This window comes from Nymphaea colorata, chromosome 7, assembly GCF_008831285.2.
Source record: "Nymphaea colorata isolate Beijing-Zhang1983 chromosome 7, ASM883128v2, whole genome shotgun sequence".
In the NCBI taxonomy this organism is placed as follows: domain Eukaryota; kingdom Viridiplantae; phylum Streptophyta; class Magnoliopsida; order Nymphaeales; family Nymphaeaceae; genus Nymphaea; species Nymphaea colorata.
Window position 1 is genome coordinate 20,115,001 of NC_045144.1, and position 23,157 is coordinate 20,138,157.

Consider the following 23,157-nt stretch of genomic DNA (forward strand, 5'->3'; position numbering starts at 1 on the left):
GTTTCATTGCGCCCAGCCAGGCTGGCCCGATAACGTATGGGACTGGCCCGGTGGCCCGGTGCCCTTCATTTGGGGGCTGACTACCGAGTACCTGCCAGTAGCCCGGCCATGTGCCTAAGCTTAATTTCACAGCAAACATCTTTTAGCCTAATATGGATAGCCCAATATGGATGATGTGTAACAAACTAACGGTCATCAACAAGCCAACTTTTCCTCTTCTCTTAGAAAATTCATTGTGATTATGTGAAGAGTAGAGAAGACAGTAAATGTAGGTTAATTAGCGCTTTTTTTTTCATTTGAGTGGTTCATGTTTTCACCACTCTTAAATAGAGGCAACTACTTCCTCGTATGTCTATCACCTTCATGGTTTATAGAGCTTGCGTTGGGACCTATTACGGTATAAAAGATGTGTGCGTGAATCTCAATCGTGACAGCAACCGTATAATTTGGATCTCAGACCCCTTTAAAATAGATGGCCTTGCCGCCCAACTCCAACATCCTGACTTCTTTTTGTGTTTAAACCTTTTCTTCTTTCTCTTTTGGATAGCAAGACCCTGTTCTAATGGTTGGGACACTTCGTTTCTTCTTATGCCTACGTGATAGGCCTCCTCTCATCTGCTATTTTTCAATCACGTCAGTTTTTCTTGTTTTCCAAATTTATGCCAACCAACTTACACTGTTAATGACTATATCATTGCTCCTGATCGTTCTAACCCATAAAAAGGCGCTAGATCTCTTTCGTCTTCATCCAAATTAAATTAATTATTTACTTTAGCCTTAGTATATTAATTAATTAGTTATTCATGACATTGAAGTTATGCTTTTTATATTGCTGTATAAATCAATTTTCGTGAAACAAATAAGTTAATTTGGATTGATTAATTTATATTATAAAAAATAGTTTAAACCCTTTCAACCTCAAAAAATTTTATCTAGCTTTGTGTTTGGAACCAAGTACAAATCCAATCTCATATTTTGGAATCTTTTGAATCTCAAAAACTTTCGCCTGATGTGAAAGAATCGAGGAGATCCATATATATCCAACAAAAGGAATGATAAAACTTTGATACGTTTTCAATTTTTCATATATTTTTCAAGAATAAATATAAATACACATTAATTAAGTTTTGGACGAATAACAAATCCACACTCATGTTTTGAGTGTTATTTCACTTTATACAATTTAGATCCTTGATTTTGAAGATATCAATTTATTAATTTATTTATGCACATATATATTCATTAATTAATCCTAGATTAATGCCTACCACTAATGCCAATCCTACGATCCGAGTGTTCTATGAATCTATCTAAAAAATAAATATTTACTTCAAAGATCGTAGAATATTCATAAATAACTTGGTATATTGTTCTCAACGACAAAAACTAAGGATTCAATGACAACTGAAAAACATCTGCAAAAACATTGCTATGTGCCAGTAAATGTTTTACTGAAGTTCGAAACGGTTGACAGTAGGCTTGGGCGTGCGGGCCGGGTCGCGGCGGGTACCCTGTACCCAGCCCGGAATGGGCCCGGGTCCAGGCCGCAATTTGCTAACGTCGGGCTTTCGCCCGTTGTGAATGGCCCGGCCCGACATTACAATGTTCACCTCAATCATTGTCGCAGATTCATGAAACAGAATAGTATATTTTTAATGGGGCCATTTGGCAATTCAAATCCAAATCAAATCAGATTGCTAGGTTCACATATGAATCCAAATCTTATAGTGCCGACTGCCGGCTGCCGGCTGCAAAGAGAGAATGAGGCCTGAAAGAGAGAGGAGAAAAAGACAGATGCAAAACAAGAGAGAGAGAGAGATATCACCACTGACCAGGACCTCATGGTTAATGAAATATGGATTTAAGATCAGCTATCAACATCCAAATCTACTGAAGAGGTCACAATTCACATCTATTAATGCTCCCCATTTTTTCCATTAATGTGCATACCCTTTTTTTCTTTTGTCAAAAGGTATGGAGCCTAAGCTCTCTGGAGCTTTTCACGAGATCGTATACAAATAGTGTCTCGTTAAAGAAGGGACATATACAAGTGGAGAGCAGAGATTCGGCGGTGGTGGTCGCAGTTGATTATTGCAACTTTTTTAGTTGTCCAGTCCATTCATCTATACGAAATGGGGATTTCTACCTACGTAATGGAGATGACATATTCTACCTCACGGATGAGATGATGTACATAGTCCCCTGCCTGCATTTTAAATAAGAAGTGGAAGAATGGTCGCCTTCCCCTTCGCTGCTGGTCGCGCTCCCTTTTGCAGCCGGTGGCTTGCCGCTGGTATGCCGGCAAAAAGGGGGAAGGCGACCGGCATTTCCTTTCACTGATTCATACCTAATAGCAATATTTATATATATATATCTTGAACCTTCAAAATTTTGGAGTTACAACACATGTATAATCATGAGCTTTTGTCTCACACACCTATATTGCTATACATGTTGTCACTTTTTAAACTTATTTTTCCTTTTCACTGGTTTTACCTAACAGATTAGGTGAATTTCATACCATTTTGGTGCCAATCAAAGTCCAAATATATAATAAAGTGTTCCAATATGTGAATATATAGGAATTAACATAAGCTGATTATGCTTTGAGACAGGATGGTTTTATTTTCTTTTTTGTATTGATAAAAAAGCATTGCAAAACGAGTTTTTCTTTGATAAACTAGTTTGCAGTGAATTTTCTACCCAGGCAAAAGAAACTTTAAAATAATGACTATGAAAAAATGAAAGAGAAAAGAGGGCATTGTCCATGGAAAAAGAGAATGAAATGAGAGAGAGAGAGAGAGAGAGAGAGAGAGAGAGAGAGGATAATGAATTAAATGTGTGTGATAGAGAGGAAGAGTGTAATCAATGGGAAGAGAATGGGACCCTGAATCAAATATCAGAAACAAAGAAATTAATGTAGCCATGTTTTTTTCTCTTACTCACGAGTCTGAGTCGAGTTTGATCCAGTAAACCTAAGTGAATTCGAGCTCAAAATTTGATTAAAAATGGAACCCAAACTCGACTTGTTTATGAAATGAATCCTTTCAAACTCGAGTTTGAGACAAACTTTACTGAGTTGAATCCGAGCCACTCGATGTATTGTTCAGGCCTAAGAGTGGAGCCCGATCTATACGTAATAAGCTTCTCTATTTTGTAAAGACATAATGTAATTTTGCATTTTCACCGTATTTAAGAATTGATACTCTTCATGTCACTGGGCAACGGGCCGGGCCACCGCCGGGTACCCGGTACCCGGCCCGTTACGGGCATGGGCCAGGGCCTTGAAATAATGATTTCAGGGCTGAGGTTAACGGGCTCAGCCCGGCCCGATAATTAACGGGTCGGGCTCGGGCCTGCCGTTGTGATCCTCGGCGGCCCGAGAAGCCCGACATCATTTTTTTTTCAAAAAACTGAATGTTGAGGTAGCCGAGCGGCGCGCATTGCTCGAGGTCTGCCAGAACATGACCATTCCCCTATATCTCTCCACCCCTGTCATCTGCAAACCGCTACAACTTAAGCGTCTGTTTCTATGGGTCGCCGGTGCCAAGCTCACTTGTCTCTCTCCCCATGTTCTTCAACTCCTTTAACTCGAAAAAGCCCAACCCGGCCCGTTAATGATCGGGCCGGGCCGAGCCTCGGGCATAAGTTGAAGCCCAAGGCCAGATATTAGGTGGGTCCGTCCGATGCCCAGCCTTAACGACAAGGAACATGCTCAGTGTTTTCCTCCATTTTCTCTAATTTTATGCTCAGTGTTTTTCCCCCATTTTCTCTAATTTTCTAAACTGATTCCTAATTACTTAACGTGGTGTCTTTGTACCTCCACTCACGTGGTGTCTTTGTACCTCCACTCAAAACGAAAAAAGAAATGGATCCAAAAATATGAAATTTGGATCCAAAATTTGAACAAAGATAAGAGCGCCTTAGTTTTGGATTTCCCAAAACGCCCTTTCCGTCTGTCTCATCGTCGGCACAGACCCTAAACCCATTTTTCCGAGGGAAAAAACTGGCCACCCCTTCACTTGGAAATACTTTTCCCACAAACGTATTATTTCCCCCCATTCATCGCTTTCTGGTAATTATTTCACCAGCACTGCATCAAAAACACATGTATCATCACTCACTCACTGGGTGACAAGGGTATCTGTTTGATGCACTAAATTCCATTTCCCCCGACTCATCGCTTTCACGTTGATGCCAAAAGAATCGTGCCCATGACGTGATTCATGTGACCTGCCAAAGTTTTCTGCAGTAGAAATAAAGAGATATATATATATATATATATACACTTGATTCTCATCCTATGCTACATGTGCAGCACATTTTGTCATGCACTTAGCCTTTGAGATCAATTCGCTACTCCATAGATTTAGATAGAGGTGTGCCATTCAGTATCAAACAGGAAGAACCGACAGCTGAAAACCTTCATTCTCTGTTAACCATACGTCCATTGAGCAGGCAGCAGTCGTAATTCAAGAGGGGAGGATCTGCTGGGGCTCCTCCTCCACCAACATCAAAGGAAATTAATGTTAATTTGGTATGAAAAATTAGCTAGCTAGCCAAACGTTAGCTTGACATCTTCAAGCGCTCAAAGAGGTTAAAAGTTAAATATATAAGGGTTCGTGCAATCGATGGGAAAGGGGCTGATAGGCGGTCAGTTTTTATTTTGAATTTTAGAGACGCCAACTTCTTGTGTTGCAAAAGATAAGTCACCAATGCTCAAATTGAAGTATGGTCAAGGTAGTATCTCAAGGCACTAAAAGCAAACCTTGTACCTTAAAAAAGGAAAAGTATAGATAGAGGTTTTGGTCTTTTAGTTCACCCTAAAATGTATAAATACATATATCTAAGATGACCTATGCCTAGTAGATCTGACTTAAAGGCATGTTTACAGAATCGAGAACAAGTTGAACCATGCATTGGTCACTCACATATGACAATGTATTGATGAAATTAAACCGTGTCAAACCCTGAGGAAGGTCTCTTCCTAAGTTGAATACGGTCAAGTTTAAAGAATGGAAAAAAACAGTAAATTAAAAAAAAAATCCCTAAAAGTAAGAAAAGTAAAATAAACGAGAAACTAATAACACAAACATCAAAATAACCATGAACGTAGAGGTAACACATGCAAAAGGTCAAGCTGTAATGATGTGGATCAAGCACAATCAAAAACAAGGGAATCATTATATTGATAGATATCAAAATAGATTTAGTAACATAAGAGATATGGGTGTTGGCTTGGATTTCTCTTTGTTTTTGTTTTTGTTCTCTCTCTCTCTCTTCAATGGTTTCTCAGTTTGGCAAAGGAGCTCAAGACAAGAGATTATGACTGGTGTGTTACAAATGGCTACTTGTTTTCATTCATTCATTTATATATATATATATATATATATATATATATATTATATATATATATATATAAAGAGAGAGAAAGAGAGAGAGAGAGACGATGGCCTCCAATAGTAAAAAATATCGTTGGCCTTTCATCAAGTAAAAAGTGAATCCGGAACCCGTGAAACGTATTGAAACTCTTGGTGTGAGTCTGTGAGACAAGGTGTAAGACGTCCATGAAGTAACTAAAACAAGGGTGGGACTGTGCCGTTTGAGGTATCCGAGATGGTTGTTTGTCTCCATCCTCTGAGTTGTGCATCGTTCCAGCTATCGTATATCGTGTGTTGAGATCGATCCCTCTATTATAGATTGAACCAAAACCACAACAAAAAGCTTACGTATTGATATGCTGGAATCAGAATGTTCTTGATTTAATTAATTTGATTCCAATGTACTCGGCATCCAATGCACCTCTATTTCCATTTTCTTCCGATTCATAAGCAATTATTTAAGTAGAAAAACCGCATAAGGTACACAAATCCGATCGTCCTTGTCGACAGATTCTAAAACGATATGAATTATTAAGAAACTAAGGATGGATTCTCCACGACTGAAAATCTAAAAGCTTTGTCCTGAAGAGCTTAAAAATTTGCTAATTATTTGTTTGTAGGGTTGCTTCGTGATCTGTTTCAATAATTAGAGATGGAGATTACTGTAACGAGAAGACCATATAATTAAAAAGTAGACGTCCTTTGTTTGTTCCCGTACATAAGTGCATGATTTAATTAATTTGGCCTGGGGTCCAATAGCCATTGAATTGGGTAAAACTTCAGTCATCCGATATTGTGGAAGTTATATCCATGTAAGCAACTCTATTATTTGTGGCGCTTCAAGGGAAGGAGAGAAAAATTGAAGAAGAAGAAGAAGAGAAAGAAGAAATCTAGAAGAGACGAGAGAAACCAAAGGCTTGAAAAGATTATTGGAGAAATGATGAGGTATTTATAGAGAAAGAAGACACAAGGGGATTGTGGTATTTTTTTTTTTAAATGAAGTTAACTATCACTTAGTTATTATTGACTTAAAATAACTTAAAAACACAAAAAAGATCAAATTTGTCCAAAAAATATGTTGATATGAGGGTTGATAATGCCAGAGGCAGCTTGTCCACCCAAGGCTCGCCAGCCTAGGCCTGACCCACTGCAAGTCTTGAAGGCCTAGACAGGCTGAGCTGGCCAGCCACAGACCTATTCTGGCCTGTGATGGCTGGCTGCATGACTAGCTTGGTCATGCCAGATCGCGCCTGGGCAGTAACAGGTTAGAACCCACCAAGCCAGGCCAGGCCAGGCTGCGCCAAGGTGGCGCGTAAGCCTGGCTTGCCTGGGCCTAGATTGGCTAAACCAGACTTGGTTAGCGTGTTACTTGTGCACCCTACAAAGGGTATTTGTGGTATTTTTATGAAATGAAATGATATTTCGTGAAAACGGAGGGCATTTTGACATATGTTCATAAAACAAGGGTATTTTGAGAATCTTGAATAAAAAAATATTTCCATCTAAAAAATGATCATACCTCGATACTTGGACTTTGGAATGAAGTGTGACTTATATTTGGATTTGAAAATGGATCTAGCTCTCATATTTGAAGCTGAAGCTGGATCGAAAGCTTAGAATTGATCAAAGATAATATTTTTAGATTTGGATCTCGAATTTTGATCTAAAACTCATATTTGGTTTTGAATCTCAGATTTTGATCTCAATTAAGGTAAAAACATGGAATTCGATCTAAATTTGGATCTAGATCAAGAATTTGGAACCAATCAAGGATATGAATCTAAACTTTGGATCTTGGGTTCAGATCGGACCTGGATTGATATTAAGGCACAAATTGAGATCAAATGAGTGCAAAATTGATATTTGAATTACGGTCTAGATCTAAAGTTCTGTTGTGGATCCAGTTTTCAAATTTGGATTTGGATATAGATCCATTTTGTGTGTGGTTTGAATCTAGGGATCTATTGTGGATCTGGGGCTAGTATTTGAATCTAGCTTTGGTTTTAGGGCTCTGTTTTAGATCTAGGGCTGGGCATTGGATCTAGATTTGGATCCTAGAATTTTTTCTAGGCTTTTGTATGAGTTCTTGAATTGGATCCCAGTTTGAATTATAGAATAAGTCTAAACTGAGATTGGACATTTTGTCCAAAGTCTAAAATTAGATACAAATAAGTCTCACATATGGTTCATAGTCAAATAAAAGAAAAAGTTGACCATAGTTAAGAGAAATTGAAGTGTTGGAAGCCAAAAATCCTTGAAGGTTGTCGTAAAGTTATCACAAAAATGTTGGGAAAATGCTAAATATAAAATTTTGAAAAATTTGGGATGATTACAACTTAAAAATTCAAAAAAAAAAACAAAAATAACAAGAAATTTAAAAAAAAAACAAAAACAAAAATACAAAACAAAAGAAAGGAGCAGCTTCTGTGTTCCATATCCAACCATCGCTGCTGGATCGCCTTTGCCAAGCAAGTCGCATGTCTGAATGCAGATAGAAGTCCACCGTCAAGGACTCTGGAAACAGAGAGGCGATCGTTAGTAAGAAGTGATTTGCGGGATCCAAGATTATCGGCCCATAGCCCTTAGTTAAAACTCTCCATACAAATTTGTTATTAAATACTTGGCTAGCCTATGAAGAAGACTCGGTAGAGAGTTATTCATTCTGATCTACGGGGCTTTCAGACGGAAGATCTCAAGTCGGCATATATATTTATGAATTAATTAATGCATATATAATGAATATATTAATTTATTTATGCACATATATATTCATTAATTAATCCTAGAATACCGACTAGCACTAATGTCAATTATATAGACAATATATAAGTCTTTTAAAACTTAGGTTTAGTTAATTATTTCCTTTGTTTATAAATATGGGAGTAGGAATGGTCTGAGTGTTTTATGAACCTATCTGAAAAAATAAATCAAACATTGTGGAATATTCATAAGGCACTTGTTATATTGTTCTTACTACAAAAGACTCAGGATTTACCGATGGCTAAAAAACGTACGTAACACATGGCTATGTGTCGCTAAATGTTTCAAACATGTGTCATGGCTAACACATGTAACACCGTTCGAGGTGGTCGACAAGACAATGAAGATAATGTGAGTGACAACTATCACTGACATTCAAGTGCACATGTCGGTTTAGAATTAAAATTTTGCACCGATGTGTCATAGGTAAATAAAATTATTACTAACATATTTTGGGTGCCAGTGGAAGTTTTTACCAACATATTTTGGGTGCCAGTAAAACTTTTTATCGACATATAGCTGGGCATTGGTAATATATTTATCCACGCATATTCATGTGCATTGCATATCAAACATATATAACTGCAGCAAAACTGAAAAAAAAACATGAAACAGAAAACGTAAAATGATTACCTTTAGTATCAAAACAACAAAAAAATAGAGAAGACATGAATCAAATAAAATAAACAACGAAAAGATAGAGAAGACATGAACCAAATTGAAAAAATAAAAAGATAGACAAAATATGACCAAATAGAATAGAATAAACAAGAAGATAGAGAAGTAATGAACCAAATAGAATATTTCAACTACCTCACTAGCAGCAAATGCTCTTTTGTTCTTTGGCAGCACGGTCTCTGATACTTGGAGAAGAATGCTGGAATGCAAAAGCACAAAAACATGAAGCAAAAACATAAAATCATTACCCTAAAACAATATCAATAACGGATAACCTAAAATCCTGTACAAATGGGAAAAAAACATAACATTAAGTTCAAGCAATCTACTTTTTTATCATGTAGACATCAAAAATTGATGAAAACACCTACAATTGCTCAAAAGCTTTGATAAATGTTGGTGGAAAGAAGAGGAAGGAGAAAGAAAAGAGGAAAGAAGAAAAAATAGAGAAGAAAGCTCAAACGGAGTAGAGTCGGGGAAGCTTTTACTGACACAAGAAAAGCATTGCTAAAGGTTCTTTTATCGACGTAAGCATGACCATGTGTCCGTCAAACTTATTTCTTCTGATCAATTGCGAAATGGATGTTGTTTTGAACGTTAGTAAAAGTGAACATGTTTACCGATGAATTTGAGTTCAATGTTCATAAAAGCTCAACTTTAATCAGTCTTTTTTTTATAGTATCTATAAGTCCGCCTCAATCTTTGTGGCATATTTATGAAATACTCATAGTATATTCTTGATTATGCCATTTGGCAATTCACAACAAGAATCCAACCCAAATCCGGTTGTGTGATTCACATTTGAATCCAAATGTTGAAGTGTAAACAAAATCTAAACTACATAGATACAGCTTTCAAAATATATAGACATTTGATATGAGATATTTAAAACTAATTATGATCCAAATCTGAATCTGATAGGAGAAACTTAAATTGAATCTGCCTAACTAAATATCAATTTTTTTTTCTTGTCTGATTTTTTTTGAAAAGTTTCTGTCGGCAGATGCAGTACAACACGTGGCCGGATTCATGAACATCCACGACACAACACCCCCACCTGATTGATGCTACAGAATGACTTTGATGCTGATCGGCGACGAGTGGACCATATACATCAACATCAGCTGCATTAGGTAATGAAGCTTGTGTCAAGCACTAGCAAAACTCTTTCACAATTCACAACTATATATATATATATATATATATATATATATATATATATATATATTTCAAGTAGATGTTGTACATACAACCATTTGAATTTGAATGAATGGCAGATCGCTAGATTGAGTTGCGTGCAGGAAGGCGACCTAGAAGACATTCTAGTAATTTTTAAAAAGGTTTGTCTTTGATAGTTTTTTACTGTTTTTTTTCTTTGATTTCCCATTTCTGTCTTTCCAAAAAGATGCGAATCGAGGTATCTTCGTGATAACTATACTAATCAACAAATTTTGGTGCACCAATACCGTGTGCTGAATATAACCAGGTCCGGGCCGTCCGGCAGATCCGGGCGTCTGCAATCAAACAAACACGTCCTCTTATCCCTTTTGTGGCCAGCTAACATCAACTGTTCTTCTCATTAGACAGAGAAGAAAGACAAAGCGCCAGGGAAAAGGCCAATGATGGTGAAGGTCTTCTTTGTGGTAGAGAGCGAGAGACAGAGAGACCGCAGATGCCGGCTGCCGACTGCACAATCTTCCCTCAGCCATGTTTATAGCAATGATTTATAGCGATTTTAGGGGCAGATTTTTGACTTTTTGTTTTTATTTTTAATTTTTAGTTTTTTATCGAAGAGGAGATTAGAAATGGGTGGGTATTTGAGAACCTTTCCCACTCTGAAACTGCTACACTGCTCTTTTTTGTGAGAATAATCATATGTTGGTTATATTGGAAAAAACATGAGTTCAAAATAGTGGGTGCCACATCTATACTACCCAGTTGTTTGTTCTGCTTTCAATTTGCCGTTGTCAAATTTATCTTTTCCTTTTGCAGCTCGTCAAATATACAGTACTTGATGTTGAATAGTAGTTTCTCACGAGGTCGTGCTTTTTTAGTTGTTTAGTCCAAGAAGCAAGCTTCCCTCATTCACTCTCTCTCACTTTCTAAAAAGGTAGATCTCTTACTGAGTCTCAGGTCACGCTTATAAATAGATGACGGAGGAGGTTTCATTCTGCAGTGCACTCATCCAGTCTTCCTCCACCAGTTGCAGTTGCAGTTGCTATTTACAAACAATGAAGCGAGTTTCCCTTTCAATCCTCTTTCTTGCCCTTCTCTTGCTGTCCTCTATGGCTTTTGCACGTACACTACATGAGAATAAAAGTATGTTTCCCTGATCTCTAGTCCTCCTTTTCTTCCTTTTCCATTCAAAACCTTTAGCCCATCAAGAGTAGAACTTGTTACCCTGTTGCAGGCGCCGAGGCAGGTGTGGGCAATTGCCTCCCTACACGGACACTAAAAAATTCTTATTTTGTGTTAATATTTATAAGCAATTTTTCTCATTTACATATTTGTGCCCATAAAGCTTTTACATTTTATGTCTATTGCATCTTAGCTCGAATTTCGTGGCTTTGCCTCTACCGTGTTGGTGACACTCTTGATGTCAAACACACACCTCACATCTGCACTCCATGTTGCTTGACGTATAGTACAGAGAGAATGATTTAGATTACTTTGAGGCTGTTTCCTATTGGTGTCTGATATTTGGAGTCTCACCATTTGAAGATCAGAACAGCCTCTCCCAGCTTGCTCCTCTCTCTCTCTATCTCCTGCATGTTGCTTGATTTGGTTTTTTGCAGCTTTTTCTCTAATATTTGTTACATAACAAGGTTAGTAACATTGTATTGGAATTAAGGAGAGGTACAGCATAGGGCACTTTTATTTTAAGATTCAAACTTAGAGGGGCACTAGTAGTTTTTATATGTAAATAAAGCAAATTCAGTATTTAGATACACGTACAAGAGTTGGGTATTTAGATAGAAGTAGGTACGTTTTGGATCACATCTAAAATCTAATGATTCTAAATTGGATGTAAATATAAACAGGTTTAAGGTCTACAACTTCTTAAACTTATCTTCGCGTGGTCTGTATTTATTGCATTCTAACTGAAGTGTCACATCTACAATATCCTAAAATATTATCATCTGCTATCTTTGATATATGCAACCATCCTTTAAAATCTCGCATTTTCAGAATTGAAGGTGCACTGGTCATTTTTCAAGATCCAGCTTCGTAACTGTGGTCGAAAATTTCGTGGAAAGAAAAGCATCAAGAATAAGATGTGAATGTAATTTTGTAATCCTTCATGTTCGAAAGCTACGAGCCATTGATTTTGATATATTTATTTATTTATGAAATTTGATCTACGTATCTGTCATTTATAGTTTTATCTATTATTAGAACATTAGTTAGCTTGGTGTTATTGTAATTTTTTGGTTGTTGATTTTACTTTTACAGAACTTACTTTCCCATCAATTAGGGCTTATCTCTTGTCGTAAATGCTGGCCCATTTGCAATAGAGAAGGAAACCTCAATTAGGGTTTATCTCTTTGTCGTAAATGCCTGGCCCATCTGCAGTAGAGAAGGAAAACTTAAAAAAAAAAAAGTTTCATAAACATAGGCTTTGGGCGTGGGACCAATTATTGGCGACCCTCTCTCTCTCTCTCTCTCTCTCTCTCTCTGTATTTCCATATATATATATATATATATATATATATATAAAAACTAAGTTGAAAATATGAAAGACAGTGAGAGCTGGCAGGGGCTTTTGAGCCCCTTCAAAATTTCAAGAAAAGAAAAATTCTTTTACATGTAATTTTTTATAAAATTTACTTGGCCTGTATAAAAGATTTTGAAAAATTATATTTTGGCTTTTGTTAAAATTTTTAAAGTTTAATTCGGTCCTCAAATTTTTTGGTTTCGCCCCTGCATATAAGTACATGAAATAATTTATATCAGGCATTACATAATATCATCTTAAACTAAGTTACCATAACAAAATTTTTTAGATGCCAAACGCGTCACAACAACTCTCAGGCGCCCGTCATTCTTCAGCAAAACACCTTTTCCCACTGCAGCCGGCCAACTTACTTACCTTCGAAACTCATTCGCACTGTCATTATTCACATCCTTGTACTATCCTGCCTTCCCGTCGTGGGCGATGGTCACGGACTTAAATTATGATCAATTATTGGCTCTCTCTCTCTCTCTTTATATATATATATATATATATATATATATATATGTATATATATATATATATAGTTAGATTTATATTTATATTTATATTTGTGGTAGTGTTCATTTAACATATAGGAAATTTGTCCAGCCAGCTAGCTAGTTTATTTATTTTCCTGCTAGGTTAATGTGATACGATATATGCAACCATAGGGATGATCACTGGCAGATTCAGGCTAAATTAAGTTATATTATATTCACCATGACACGCTTCATTTGGAAAACGAGAAGAAGACTGCCGGTGTAGCAGATTTTATAGAGCGAAAGTTTCAGCGGGCACTTTGAGGCTTCAAGGCCAAAGTTTCAGTGGGTCCTATTGCAGTTATGAAATGAAAACTGCTGAAATCTCTCCCGGCGGGAAACCTCTATAAAAACCCTGTTAATCTTATACTTAGGGTTGATCTTGAGAGATTACTCAAGCCGCTCTTCCTAAAAGCAAACCCGTTAATAACCTATGTAAGGTTTTATTCTTTCTTCTTCTCCTTCTTTTTAACACTAAACACGATACCCGCTGCATTTTCCCCAACATTAGTATGAGAACCAGGTTCTTTGAATCCTTGTTAGACTTTTGTGGTGCCTGTGATGTTATTATGTGGTGGTTGTGATGTTTATAATGAACACCGCCTGCGCACTCATGTATGTCGCTGTGTTAAGATCATGCCCACTGTTGTATGCTTATTGTAAGCCCCGGGAACCTCCTTGTTTCCTCTCTGTGAATTTAAACCCTCGGTAGAAAACCAGAGAATGGGAGGTTCGCCATCCGCCTCCCTTCGTTCCAATCGCTTGCTGCTTCTGGGAACTGAGGCATCAGATTTTTGTCTGCTGATTTGTCGATGCACAATGGTCGCCGGTTACCGAAAACGACCACTGCAGTGCTAGCAGAGAAAGAGGAGAAATGTCAAAAAGAAAGGAAAGATTAAGCGACGAATATTTTTCCTCTTTTTTTTTTTTTCGTTGGACCTCATAAAGTCCCCTGTTTTTTAAACCTCGACCCCTCTGTCTCTACCGACGAGCAGCAGACGCCCGACGGACTGGAACCCAGTCGTCTTCCTTGTGCCAGAAGCTGAGACGTCCTCATGCTGGTAGGCTGGTAGCAGAAGAGAGGCGACTTGGATAAAGAAAGAAGACGGCGTTTGAATGTTACTTGTGACATCTAAAACTGCATGTTACTTGGCCCAATGCAATGTGCTTTCCCTAATTATCATTAATATGGATGCAGATAAGAAGGATTACAGAGGCCATTGCTTTACCTGCCTTCGTCATGGCGTGTGCTGCAAAGACTTTTGTTGCACCAACCGATGCTGCTCGGCGGAGGAGTACGCTGAGTTACTGAAAGAGACGATTGTCCCTCAGAACTGAGGCTTCCTGATTCGCCGGTGTTGACGCATGTTGATGATAATGGTAGCAGCGAAGGTGCTTGTCAATAATAAAGTAAGCGTGCATGCTTACAATCGAGCATGCATGCAGGGTATGTGTGTCCTGGTTCTTGTTGATTTTGCAAGAACCTTATCTGTACGCTTTATGTCGCGTGGAATGAAATAAATTAGTTAAGCTCTGCCAAATCACTACACTACAGAAAGAAGCATGTTTTTTGCAACATCCAAGATCCTGCCATGCAAAGCCAAAAATCCGTTGCTGCAAGTTTGTAGCATAATTACTTCAAATTCTTACTTGATCGTAAGATTAAAAACCATTAATTACTGTTGTTTCGGCGGCAGATGAAAAACTTTAGCTACTGTTTTTACCTTTTAGCAACAGTTATTCTGCGTGTGTGAATATCGTGTGTGTGTGTATATATATATATATATATATAAACCAAACCCCTTAATTTTGCTAAAAAAAATTTAAATAAAATATAAACATCTTAATACGTATATATAAAAACTATTTTTATCATAACAAAGCTGTTTTTATGAAATATGTTGATTTTTTATCATATGCTATGAGAGCCGTTTATTTTTTTCCTTTTATAAAGACACTATTAAAATCTAAGAAATCATCAGCTGAATATGGACTTGCAGAATGAAAGAGAGAGATTTCACAAAAAAGATATTATGATCAGAAATAGAGAGAGAGAGAGAGAGAGAGAGAGAATGCATTCAAAAAAAAAAATTAGGAACACAAAAAGAAAGAGAATTCACAAACCAGAGAGAGTTTTTACAAAAGTACCACCTTATTGATGTAAAACGGCTGTCAACTTTGAGAAAACTAAATGACTAGTTTGTCAAATAATTAATTTAAGAATGGTGGAGTAAATATATAATTTTAATTTGGACGAAAGTTCAAAAAGCAAGTTAGGATCCCTGTTGATCTTCCGCGCACTGAAGTTAGCCATGAATGGGTGGCCGTCACAATATGAGGTGGGCATGTTTTTGAAACTAGAATTGTGTAATCAAACACATATTTGATTTCAAAATCGTCGACTCATTCTTGAATCAAAATTCTGAAATTACCATTCTGTTCTAAGCGTGGAATTGTGATTTTCAGAATTCCACAATTCTTTCATCTCTGCTTAAGGCACATGTTGTCACCATAGTTTTAATTCATCACTTTTAAAATTTTAACTAAAAATGAAATTTTCAAATTCTAATTTCAGGTGAATTTTTGCTTCAGAATTTTATTTATACAGTCAAAATTTGCGACCGTCAAACGATCCTGATTGTATAATTCTTTCATTACAATAAAGGAAAGACTTGCCGATTGAAGCACCAGACCGGCGTTTTTTGCCTTCTCTCCCTTTGAGTCAAATTTCATTAGAGCATTTACTTTAAGTATGGACAGTCGGCTCGGCTCGGTTAAATTAAAAATTATATATTTTTAATATAGAATAATATATAAATATAATTAATCATAATAAAATATTAAAATTATATATATAAATTAATAAAATATATATTAAAAATTTTATGGGACCAAACTGGGTTTTGTCGGGTCCAACCGAGCTGGCCCGATAACGTATCGGGCCGGCCGGATGCCCTTCATTTGGGGCCCGAATCCAGCCGGGTACCAAGTACCCGTTGGTGGCCCGGCCGGATGCCGAAGCTTAATTTACCCACAGCAAACATTTTTAAACCCAAAGTCAATGATGTATTACAAAGTAACGGTCATCAACAAGCCAACTTTTCCTCTTTTCTTTCGATTTATCAGATCTCTAATGCAAGAACACATTTAACACCACTTGGAACTTGATTAACGATCAGATTCAAGTTTTCGTTCACTGAACGAAGTAGAAATTATAAAATCAGGATATGATCCCATCTACCTTCATCACCATTTGTTTATATCATTTTGGAATCCTTCAAAAGTGAAACTGGAAGCATGGAGACAGACTACTTGTTGGCGGATAATAGTTTCGTTTCACATGTTCGAGTTTAACGGAAGGGTTGCTGCAGTGGGGGCCTTCATGCAGTGGCTGCGCAAGAAAAAATTTCTGAAAGGGCACTAGTTCAAATATTTTCATATCTGAAGCGACATTCATACGAAACAATATTTAAAGATGTTAATGTAAAAATAAATAAACTGCCCCATGTAAAGGGGAAAAAAAGGAAAAAGAGAAGTCAATTTAGTTGGTTCATTAAGAAGGAGAGGAAGGGAAAAAAATTTTAAAAAAAAAAGTTTGGTTATAAAGAATATTAAAAAAAGAAATGAAAATGATAACTCAATGTGACTGAGACTAAGATCAAACCCATTAAGTTGAAAATGGTGAGACTGAAACCATTGAGCTTAGAAGATCATAGAGAACACAAGGCAATTGAGAGATTATATCTCTTACAAAGCTGCTACCTGTCCTACTGAGAACCGGGTGACATTCAAAAACTTCTAAGCCTTACGCTACCTTTTTAACTACAATGGGCAAAGAACAACTTAGAAACTGAAATCAAATGAGATGATGGAAACCACACCAGGGAAGATAAAGAGAAACCATTGGCCGCCATATGTGTCAACGAAGACCAACTTAGAAACTGAAGGCTGAATCTCTCGAAGAAAAAGCAAAGATAATGTATATAATCTTCATTGAACTCAATATTATATAGTGGGCATCCCCTCTTACAAAATTCATTGTGATTCTCCGAAGAGTAGAGGGGACAGCAAACGTAGGCTAATTAGCGGTTTCTTTCTTTTTTTCATTCGAGGTGGGTGGTTCATTTTTTTACCGCTCTAAAGAGAGGCAACTATTGAAGTGATGCTTTGTATATTGCTTTTTAAAATCATTTTTAGTGAAACAAATAAGTTAATTTGGATTCATTAATTTGTATTATAAAAAAATTCGAGTTTAAACCCTTTGAACCTCAAAAACTTTTATCTAGATTTGTTTTTGGAGCCAAATACTGATCCAATTTCATATTTGGGAATCTTTTGAATCTCAAAAAAACTTTCGCCTGGTCTAGAAGCATCGAGGAGATCCATATATATCCAACAAAAAGAATAATAAAACTTTCATACGTTTTCAAATTTTTATATACTTTTCAAGAATAATTATAAATACACATTTAATTAAGTTTTGGACGAATAACAAATCCACACTCATGTTTTGGGTGTTATTTGGCCCCCCTGCAAATTTTTTTTAACTTTACATATAAATTTTACAAAATTTTGTGTATCCTATATAAAAATTTTGTAAAATAATATTTCAGTACCTATCAAAATTTTGAAACTATAATTGGGCCCCCTAAGAAAAAATTTGTGGGCTCACCCATGCTTCATCTCTTCATCAATAGTTTCAAAGAGTATTACAATAATAAATTAAAATGGGTGTTTCCCTTTCCAAACAAATTTTCTTTAAAAAAAATAACAAAAATTCAAAAAAAAAAAAGGAAACTGCTGTCTCCCTCCATGGGACCTCGCCAGAGGGTTTTTCCCCTCGCCTCGGTGGGTATAAGCATAAATAAGGAGGGTAGCTGCTATATATATATATATATATTCATCTGACTTATTTGATATAACTTTTTTTTTTTTCACTTTGATGCGTTAATCTCCTTCATGACTCTTTTGCACTTGCTGGTAACTGTTGTCCTGGCAAGAGCTCACAGATTTGTTATCTATTTTTTTTCAAAGTACCAGACCAAATCAAGTTCTCCTATTCACTTAAAGGTTCGATGAGTGTTCCATGATATAAAGATTCCGTTCAAAGATTGTGGAATATTTATAAGACCCTCGTTTTATTGTTCTCGCTATAAAAAACTGAGGATTTACCGGTAGCTGAAAAACGTCTAGAGAACATGGATATGCATTATCGATGTTAAAACTATTATCGACATTCAAGCACACGTCAATATAGAATTTTACCGACGTCTATAAAACATGGCTATGCGTCGGTAAAAGTTTTATCAACGGTCGAGGTGGTCGATCAAGACAATGTCAGTGAAAACTATCATCGACATTCAAACGCACATGTCGGTGTGGAGTTTTTCACCGATGCATCATGTGCGTAGGTAAATTAAATTATTATCGACCCTTTATCAACACATTTTGGGCATCGGTAAAACATTTTATAGGCACACAGTGACACAGGTGAGAGTTAGTAACATATTTATTGATGCAATTATGTGCGTCAGTGAAGATTTGTTAATTTCTTTTTTATCGACCCATATCCATGTGCATTGCATTTATATGAAACCTAGATAGCTGCAGCAAAATTGAAAAAAAGCCTGAAACAGGAAACCTAAAATTACCTTTAGTACGGAAACAACAAGAAGAAAGCAAAGATAACAACCAAATAAAATAAACAACATGAAGATAGATAAGACATTAAGCAAATAAGACAAACAAGAAGATAGAGAAGATATGACCAAATAGAATAAAAAAGAAGGTAGCAAAATCATGAACAAAACAGAAAAAAATAACTACTTCACTAGCAGCTAATGTTCTTTTCTTTTTTAGCGACACGATCTCCACTGCTTGGAGAAGAAGGCTGGATTGCAAAAGCACAAAACTTGAGGGAAAATCTTAAAATCATTACCATATAAGAATATCATAACTTAAAATCTTTCACCAAAAAAAAAAAAACTTAATATTAAGTTTGAGCAACCTTCTTTTTTATCATTGAGATGTAAAAAATTGATGAGAACACCTACAATTGCCCAAAAACTTCGGTAAACGTTGGTGGAAAGAAGAGGGAGGAGAAAGAAAAAGTGGAAAGAAGAAAAAAAGAGAAGAAAGACTTGAGCAGAGTTATACTGATGCATGAAAAACATAGGTAATGGTTTAATTAAAAGCATCGGTGAAAGATACTTTTAGCAATGTGAGCATGACCACGTGTCGGTAAAACTTACTTCTTTTTATCGATTGTGAAGTTGACGTCAGTAAAATGTTCTTTGTCGACGTTTTGTTTTGAGCGTTCGTAAACATGACACATGTTTAGCGATGTTTTTGAGTTTGGCGTCGATAAAAGTTCAACTCCAAATAACACCCTAGCAGCACACAACGGGAAAGGCTACTTGTCACTGATGCTTTATTATAAGTGACATGTTTATCGATGTTTTTGAAGGAGACGTCAAAAAAGTTCAACTTCAACGACATCCTAGTGACAAGCATCGGTGAAAGTTTTTTTCACTGATGTCGAGGACATCGATAAAAATTAATCTTCACTGACATTTAAAGTTGAACATCAGTAAAAGTTGCCTTTCACCTACATTCATTTTTCTACGCGTCGGTGGATCAGCCATTTTTTTAGTGTCTATAAGTCTACCACAATCTTTGCGGGTAGATTAATAAAACACTCATAGTATGTTCTTGATGGGGCCATTTGGCAATTCACAATAAAAATCCAATCCAAATGATTGTTAGATTCACATGTGAATCCAAATCTTGACTTGTAAACCAAATATAAACTGCATAGTCACAAACTTTTAAAATATATAGACATTCAAGGGCGGAGCCAAGGGAGGGGTCCTGACTTACCTTATTTTTTTCTAAATTAGGGGGGTCCTGACTTACCTTATTTTTTTTTAAATTTACATGTAAATTTTAGAAAATTTGAACTATCTTGCATAGAAATTTTAAAAAACGATATTTCGGCTCGAGTCAAAATTTAAAAACTTGAAAAATTTTTGACTCAATGCTTATAAACATTGAATATAAAATATTTAAAATTAATTGTGATCCAAATTTGAATGTGATCACATATCGTTTCTTGAATTTTCTAATTAAATATCAGTTTTTTTTTTCCTTTGTCTGATTTCTTTGAAAAAGTTTCTGTCGCATATGCATATGCAGTACAACACCACCAGACCGGATTAATGAACATCGACGACAGAAGACCTCACCCGATTGATGTTAGAGAAAGGCTGTGACGCCGATTGGAGACTGCATGAGAGACGAGTGGACGATTTACATCAACTCTTAATGTTCGGTGGATGTCAGCGGCATTATGTGGATGAAGCATGTGTCGAGGACTAGCAGAACGCTTCCGCAATTATATCTGACGAATAGCTGTAAGCTTCCCAGTCAATAATATATGCCCCTTCTTTAACTGACATTGCCTCTCTTTCTCTTTTCAGAAAACCAAGAGTCACTCGGTCTTTTCTTGGCAAGAAAAGTCTCCACCGTCAGGGTGAACGGGTTCGGGTCCTCTTTTGAGGCTGGATCCAACCCAACGGCCTGGGCATTAAAGCGTGTGTGAGAATGATTTTGATGCTTTTGCATGTCTTTGTATCTTTCCCAAAGCACATTAATGCTAAGTACATTAATCGAGGTTCAACTTTCTTTATCCAATTTTTATGTGTACTCGTGGGCATCCGGCCCGGCCCGACTGGATAAAAATGTATGTATCTATGCACATGTGTGTGTCATAAAAGAAAGGCAACTGAACTAATCAAACAGAACGTATTTTATTTCATAGCACAAGGAAACACGATAGAAGCAAACACTGCTTGTTGCTAACAGGAAGAAGAACTAGGAAGGGGCGCACCCTGCATGCAAGCTGTCCCAGCAGACAATAAGCATGCGCTGGCTTTATTATTTAGATGCACCATAAGTTACTGCTATCATCCTGATGAAGACGATAACAGATCAGAAATGAGAAGCTTTCAGTTTGCAATGGATGCTATCCTGCTAGGGACAGCGTGAGCATTCACGAACGCAGTATACTCCTCAACATTGCAGCAAAGAAGATGGCCGCAGCATCTCTGACCTGATCGGCAGCATCCAGTGCCGGAGCAGCAGCTCTCACCATATCCGCAGCATCGGCCATTGTGGCAACTGACTCCACAAAGAAGATCGCCTGTCGCCTGCTTTTCGTCTGCATCCATAGCCATAATGATCAGGAAAGTGGTCAGCCAATCAATAAATCTCATGCATGTCTACATGCACAAATGGCAGAATACTGTGGACTGGGTGCATCATACGTAACTCGAGTAAGTGGTCCGGTTAATACGACTATCGAAGTGTTTGGATGCATGGCATTTTGCCTCCAAAACACTTTTTTTTTTTTTCTGCTTTCTTGGGCGGTTTGGAAACAGATTTTTCAGAAACATTGGTTATACTTATTAAGAAGGCGGTTTACTTATTAGTAATTAAACAAACTATCACTATCACCATAGGTTATCCTTCCAAAGCCAGTTTTTACCAAACCACCGAAACACAAAACTAGTGTTTCATTTCTTTTTTTAGCCTATTTTAGCCAGATGAGCCCGGCCGAAGAGGCACATGCATCGTCTATGCGTGGTGGTAATTTAAGTGGTCATGCACCTCTTTACATCACTTCAAGTCTGCAAGATAACTTATATTCCAAGACGAGGCCGATGCATCAATACCTACCTGTGTCCTGGTACCTCTCGTTCAAACACTTGGAACTCCGATAATCGAGGTAGATCTGCGCATGTTACTAAGATGGCAGCAGGTCTATTTTTTTGGTTCTTCAAGAAATTTGCCATAGGAAAGAGTATAGCTAAAGATAAGTCGGATACAAGTAGAAAACTCTAACGAGCATATATGTATCATTGAGCATACCGATCTGCGTGCTCATGTGCATGCGCGTGTGTAGTTTGCATTAGAGAGATAGAGAGATCTGGAGAGGAGGTATTGATCGGATCACCACTACTTTAACAACAGCCACAAATTTGTTATTGTCGGCGTCTCATCAAGCAACTCTATCATGCATGCAGTTGGCGGTTCGACGCCAACCGGCTGCTTGACGTGATCTAATCTACTTTCTCTTCTTTTTTGGTGTGGAGAGAAGAAAGAAGCAAAAGAAGACTAAAGAAGGAAACATACTTTGTTTTTCAACCACATCACTTGCCGAAGCCACAGAGAGCAGCAAGAGAGCGGCAAGAAAGAGGACGGAGAAGGAAGCTTGCTTCATTGTGAATACAAATTGCTTCACAATTGCTGGAGGAAGAGTGGATGGGTGCAGAATGGCATCCCTCGACATCTATTTATAGGGATGGCATGAGACTCAACCAAGACGACGCAGTTAAATCTGAATCTGATCATATTTCTTTTCAAAAGTTTTTGTCGGATATGGATGAAAAGTACAGCAAGAGACTGGATGCATAACAACCAGCCCCATTGATTACTTGTATACCTTCACCCTTTAATGGCTCTGTCACCCTTTAATGGCCCTGACTTGAAGGCTGTTTGTCATTTTACCTTCACCTCTTTTCGATTTCTCACTTTGGTCTTCTCAGAAAGTTTTTTCTTTTGTGTTAACGGGAGGTATTTTCGTATAAACTATACTGGATCACCACCAAATTTTGGTGCACCAATACTGTGTGCTGAACATAACCAGGTTCGGCAGAAGTGAACCCGAACAAACACGTCCCCTTGTCCCTTTTTCTCTCTCTCTCTCCTCTATCTCGAAGGCTACCCGCCAGAAGTGGCCAGTTAGCATCACCGGTCCTCATAAGTTTGTAAAATGATAAAATTGATGTTTTAGTAACAAAATAAATGAAGATAAATAATTAAACTTAAGTTATATGCTTTACAGCAAAAATAATGTAAAAAACAATGGGAAAACGGGTTTTTTCAAGAAAGACGGGCTTTGTGTGACTATATTTTTAACCTTATCCCTACAACATATCTATATGAGGCCATGTTTTGGAATTTTGCTGGGAATGAAGATGCATGTGGAGATGAAACAGTGGAGATGGTAAAAGAGCCGAAAATG

The 23,157-nt window shown here is 37.1% G+C and overlaps 1 protein-coding gene and 1 long non-coding RNA gene across 4 annotated transcripts; one reads left to right on the forward strand and one right to left on the reverse strand.

The window, feature by feature from the left end:
* Positions 1–10,064: 10,064 nt before the first annotated feature.
* LOC116257320 (uncharacterized) lies at positions 10,065–14,614 on the forward strand. Of its 2 annotated transcripts, none has more exons than XR_004173346.1 (3): positions 10,065–10,159; positions 10,306–11,138; positions 14,272–14,614. It is a non-coding gene; the product is annotated as an uncharacterized LOC116257320 (long non-coding RNA). The 2 variants fall into 2 exon arrangements; XR_004173347.1 differs by having other exon boundaries at positions 10,145–10,159; positions 10,953–11,138.
* A 6,265-nt stretch (positions 14,615–20,879) lies between these two features.
* LOC116257979 (uncharacterized) lies at positions 20,880–22,411 on the reverse strand. 2 transcript variants are annotated; one of them, XR_007573923.1, is made up of 2 exons: positions 22,287–22,411; positions 20,880–21,291 (listed from the first exon to the last, which is right to left on the reverse strand). XR_007573923.1 is itself a non-coding variant. In XM_031635024.2 (2 exons), exons 1-2 carry the CDS (start codon positions 22,351–22,353, stop codon positions 21,080–21,082), a joined length of 300 nt encoding a protein of 99 aa, XP_031490884.1. In that variant the 5' UTR covers positions 22,354–22,411; the 3' UTR covers positions 20,962–21,079. The 2 variants fall into 2 exon arrangements, 1 of the variants encoding a protein (XP_031490884.1); XM_031635024.2 differs by having other exon boundaries at positions 20,962–21,291; positions 22,266–22,411.
* Positions 22,412–23,157: the final 746 nt, after the last annotated feature.

What these genes read in the sequence shown, in the direction of transcription:
- LOC116257979 (XM_031635024.2), bottom strand. Translation starts at nt 22,353, where the DNA reads ATGAAGCAAGCTTCCTTCTCCGTCCTCTTTCTTGCCGCTCTCTTGCTG. An exon ending in TGATGTGGTTGAAAAACAAA is followed by an intron (nt 21,292 to 22,265) that starts GTATGTTTCCTT and finishes CTATGGATGCAG; the next exon opens with ACGAAAAGCAGGCGACAGGC.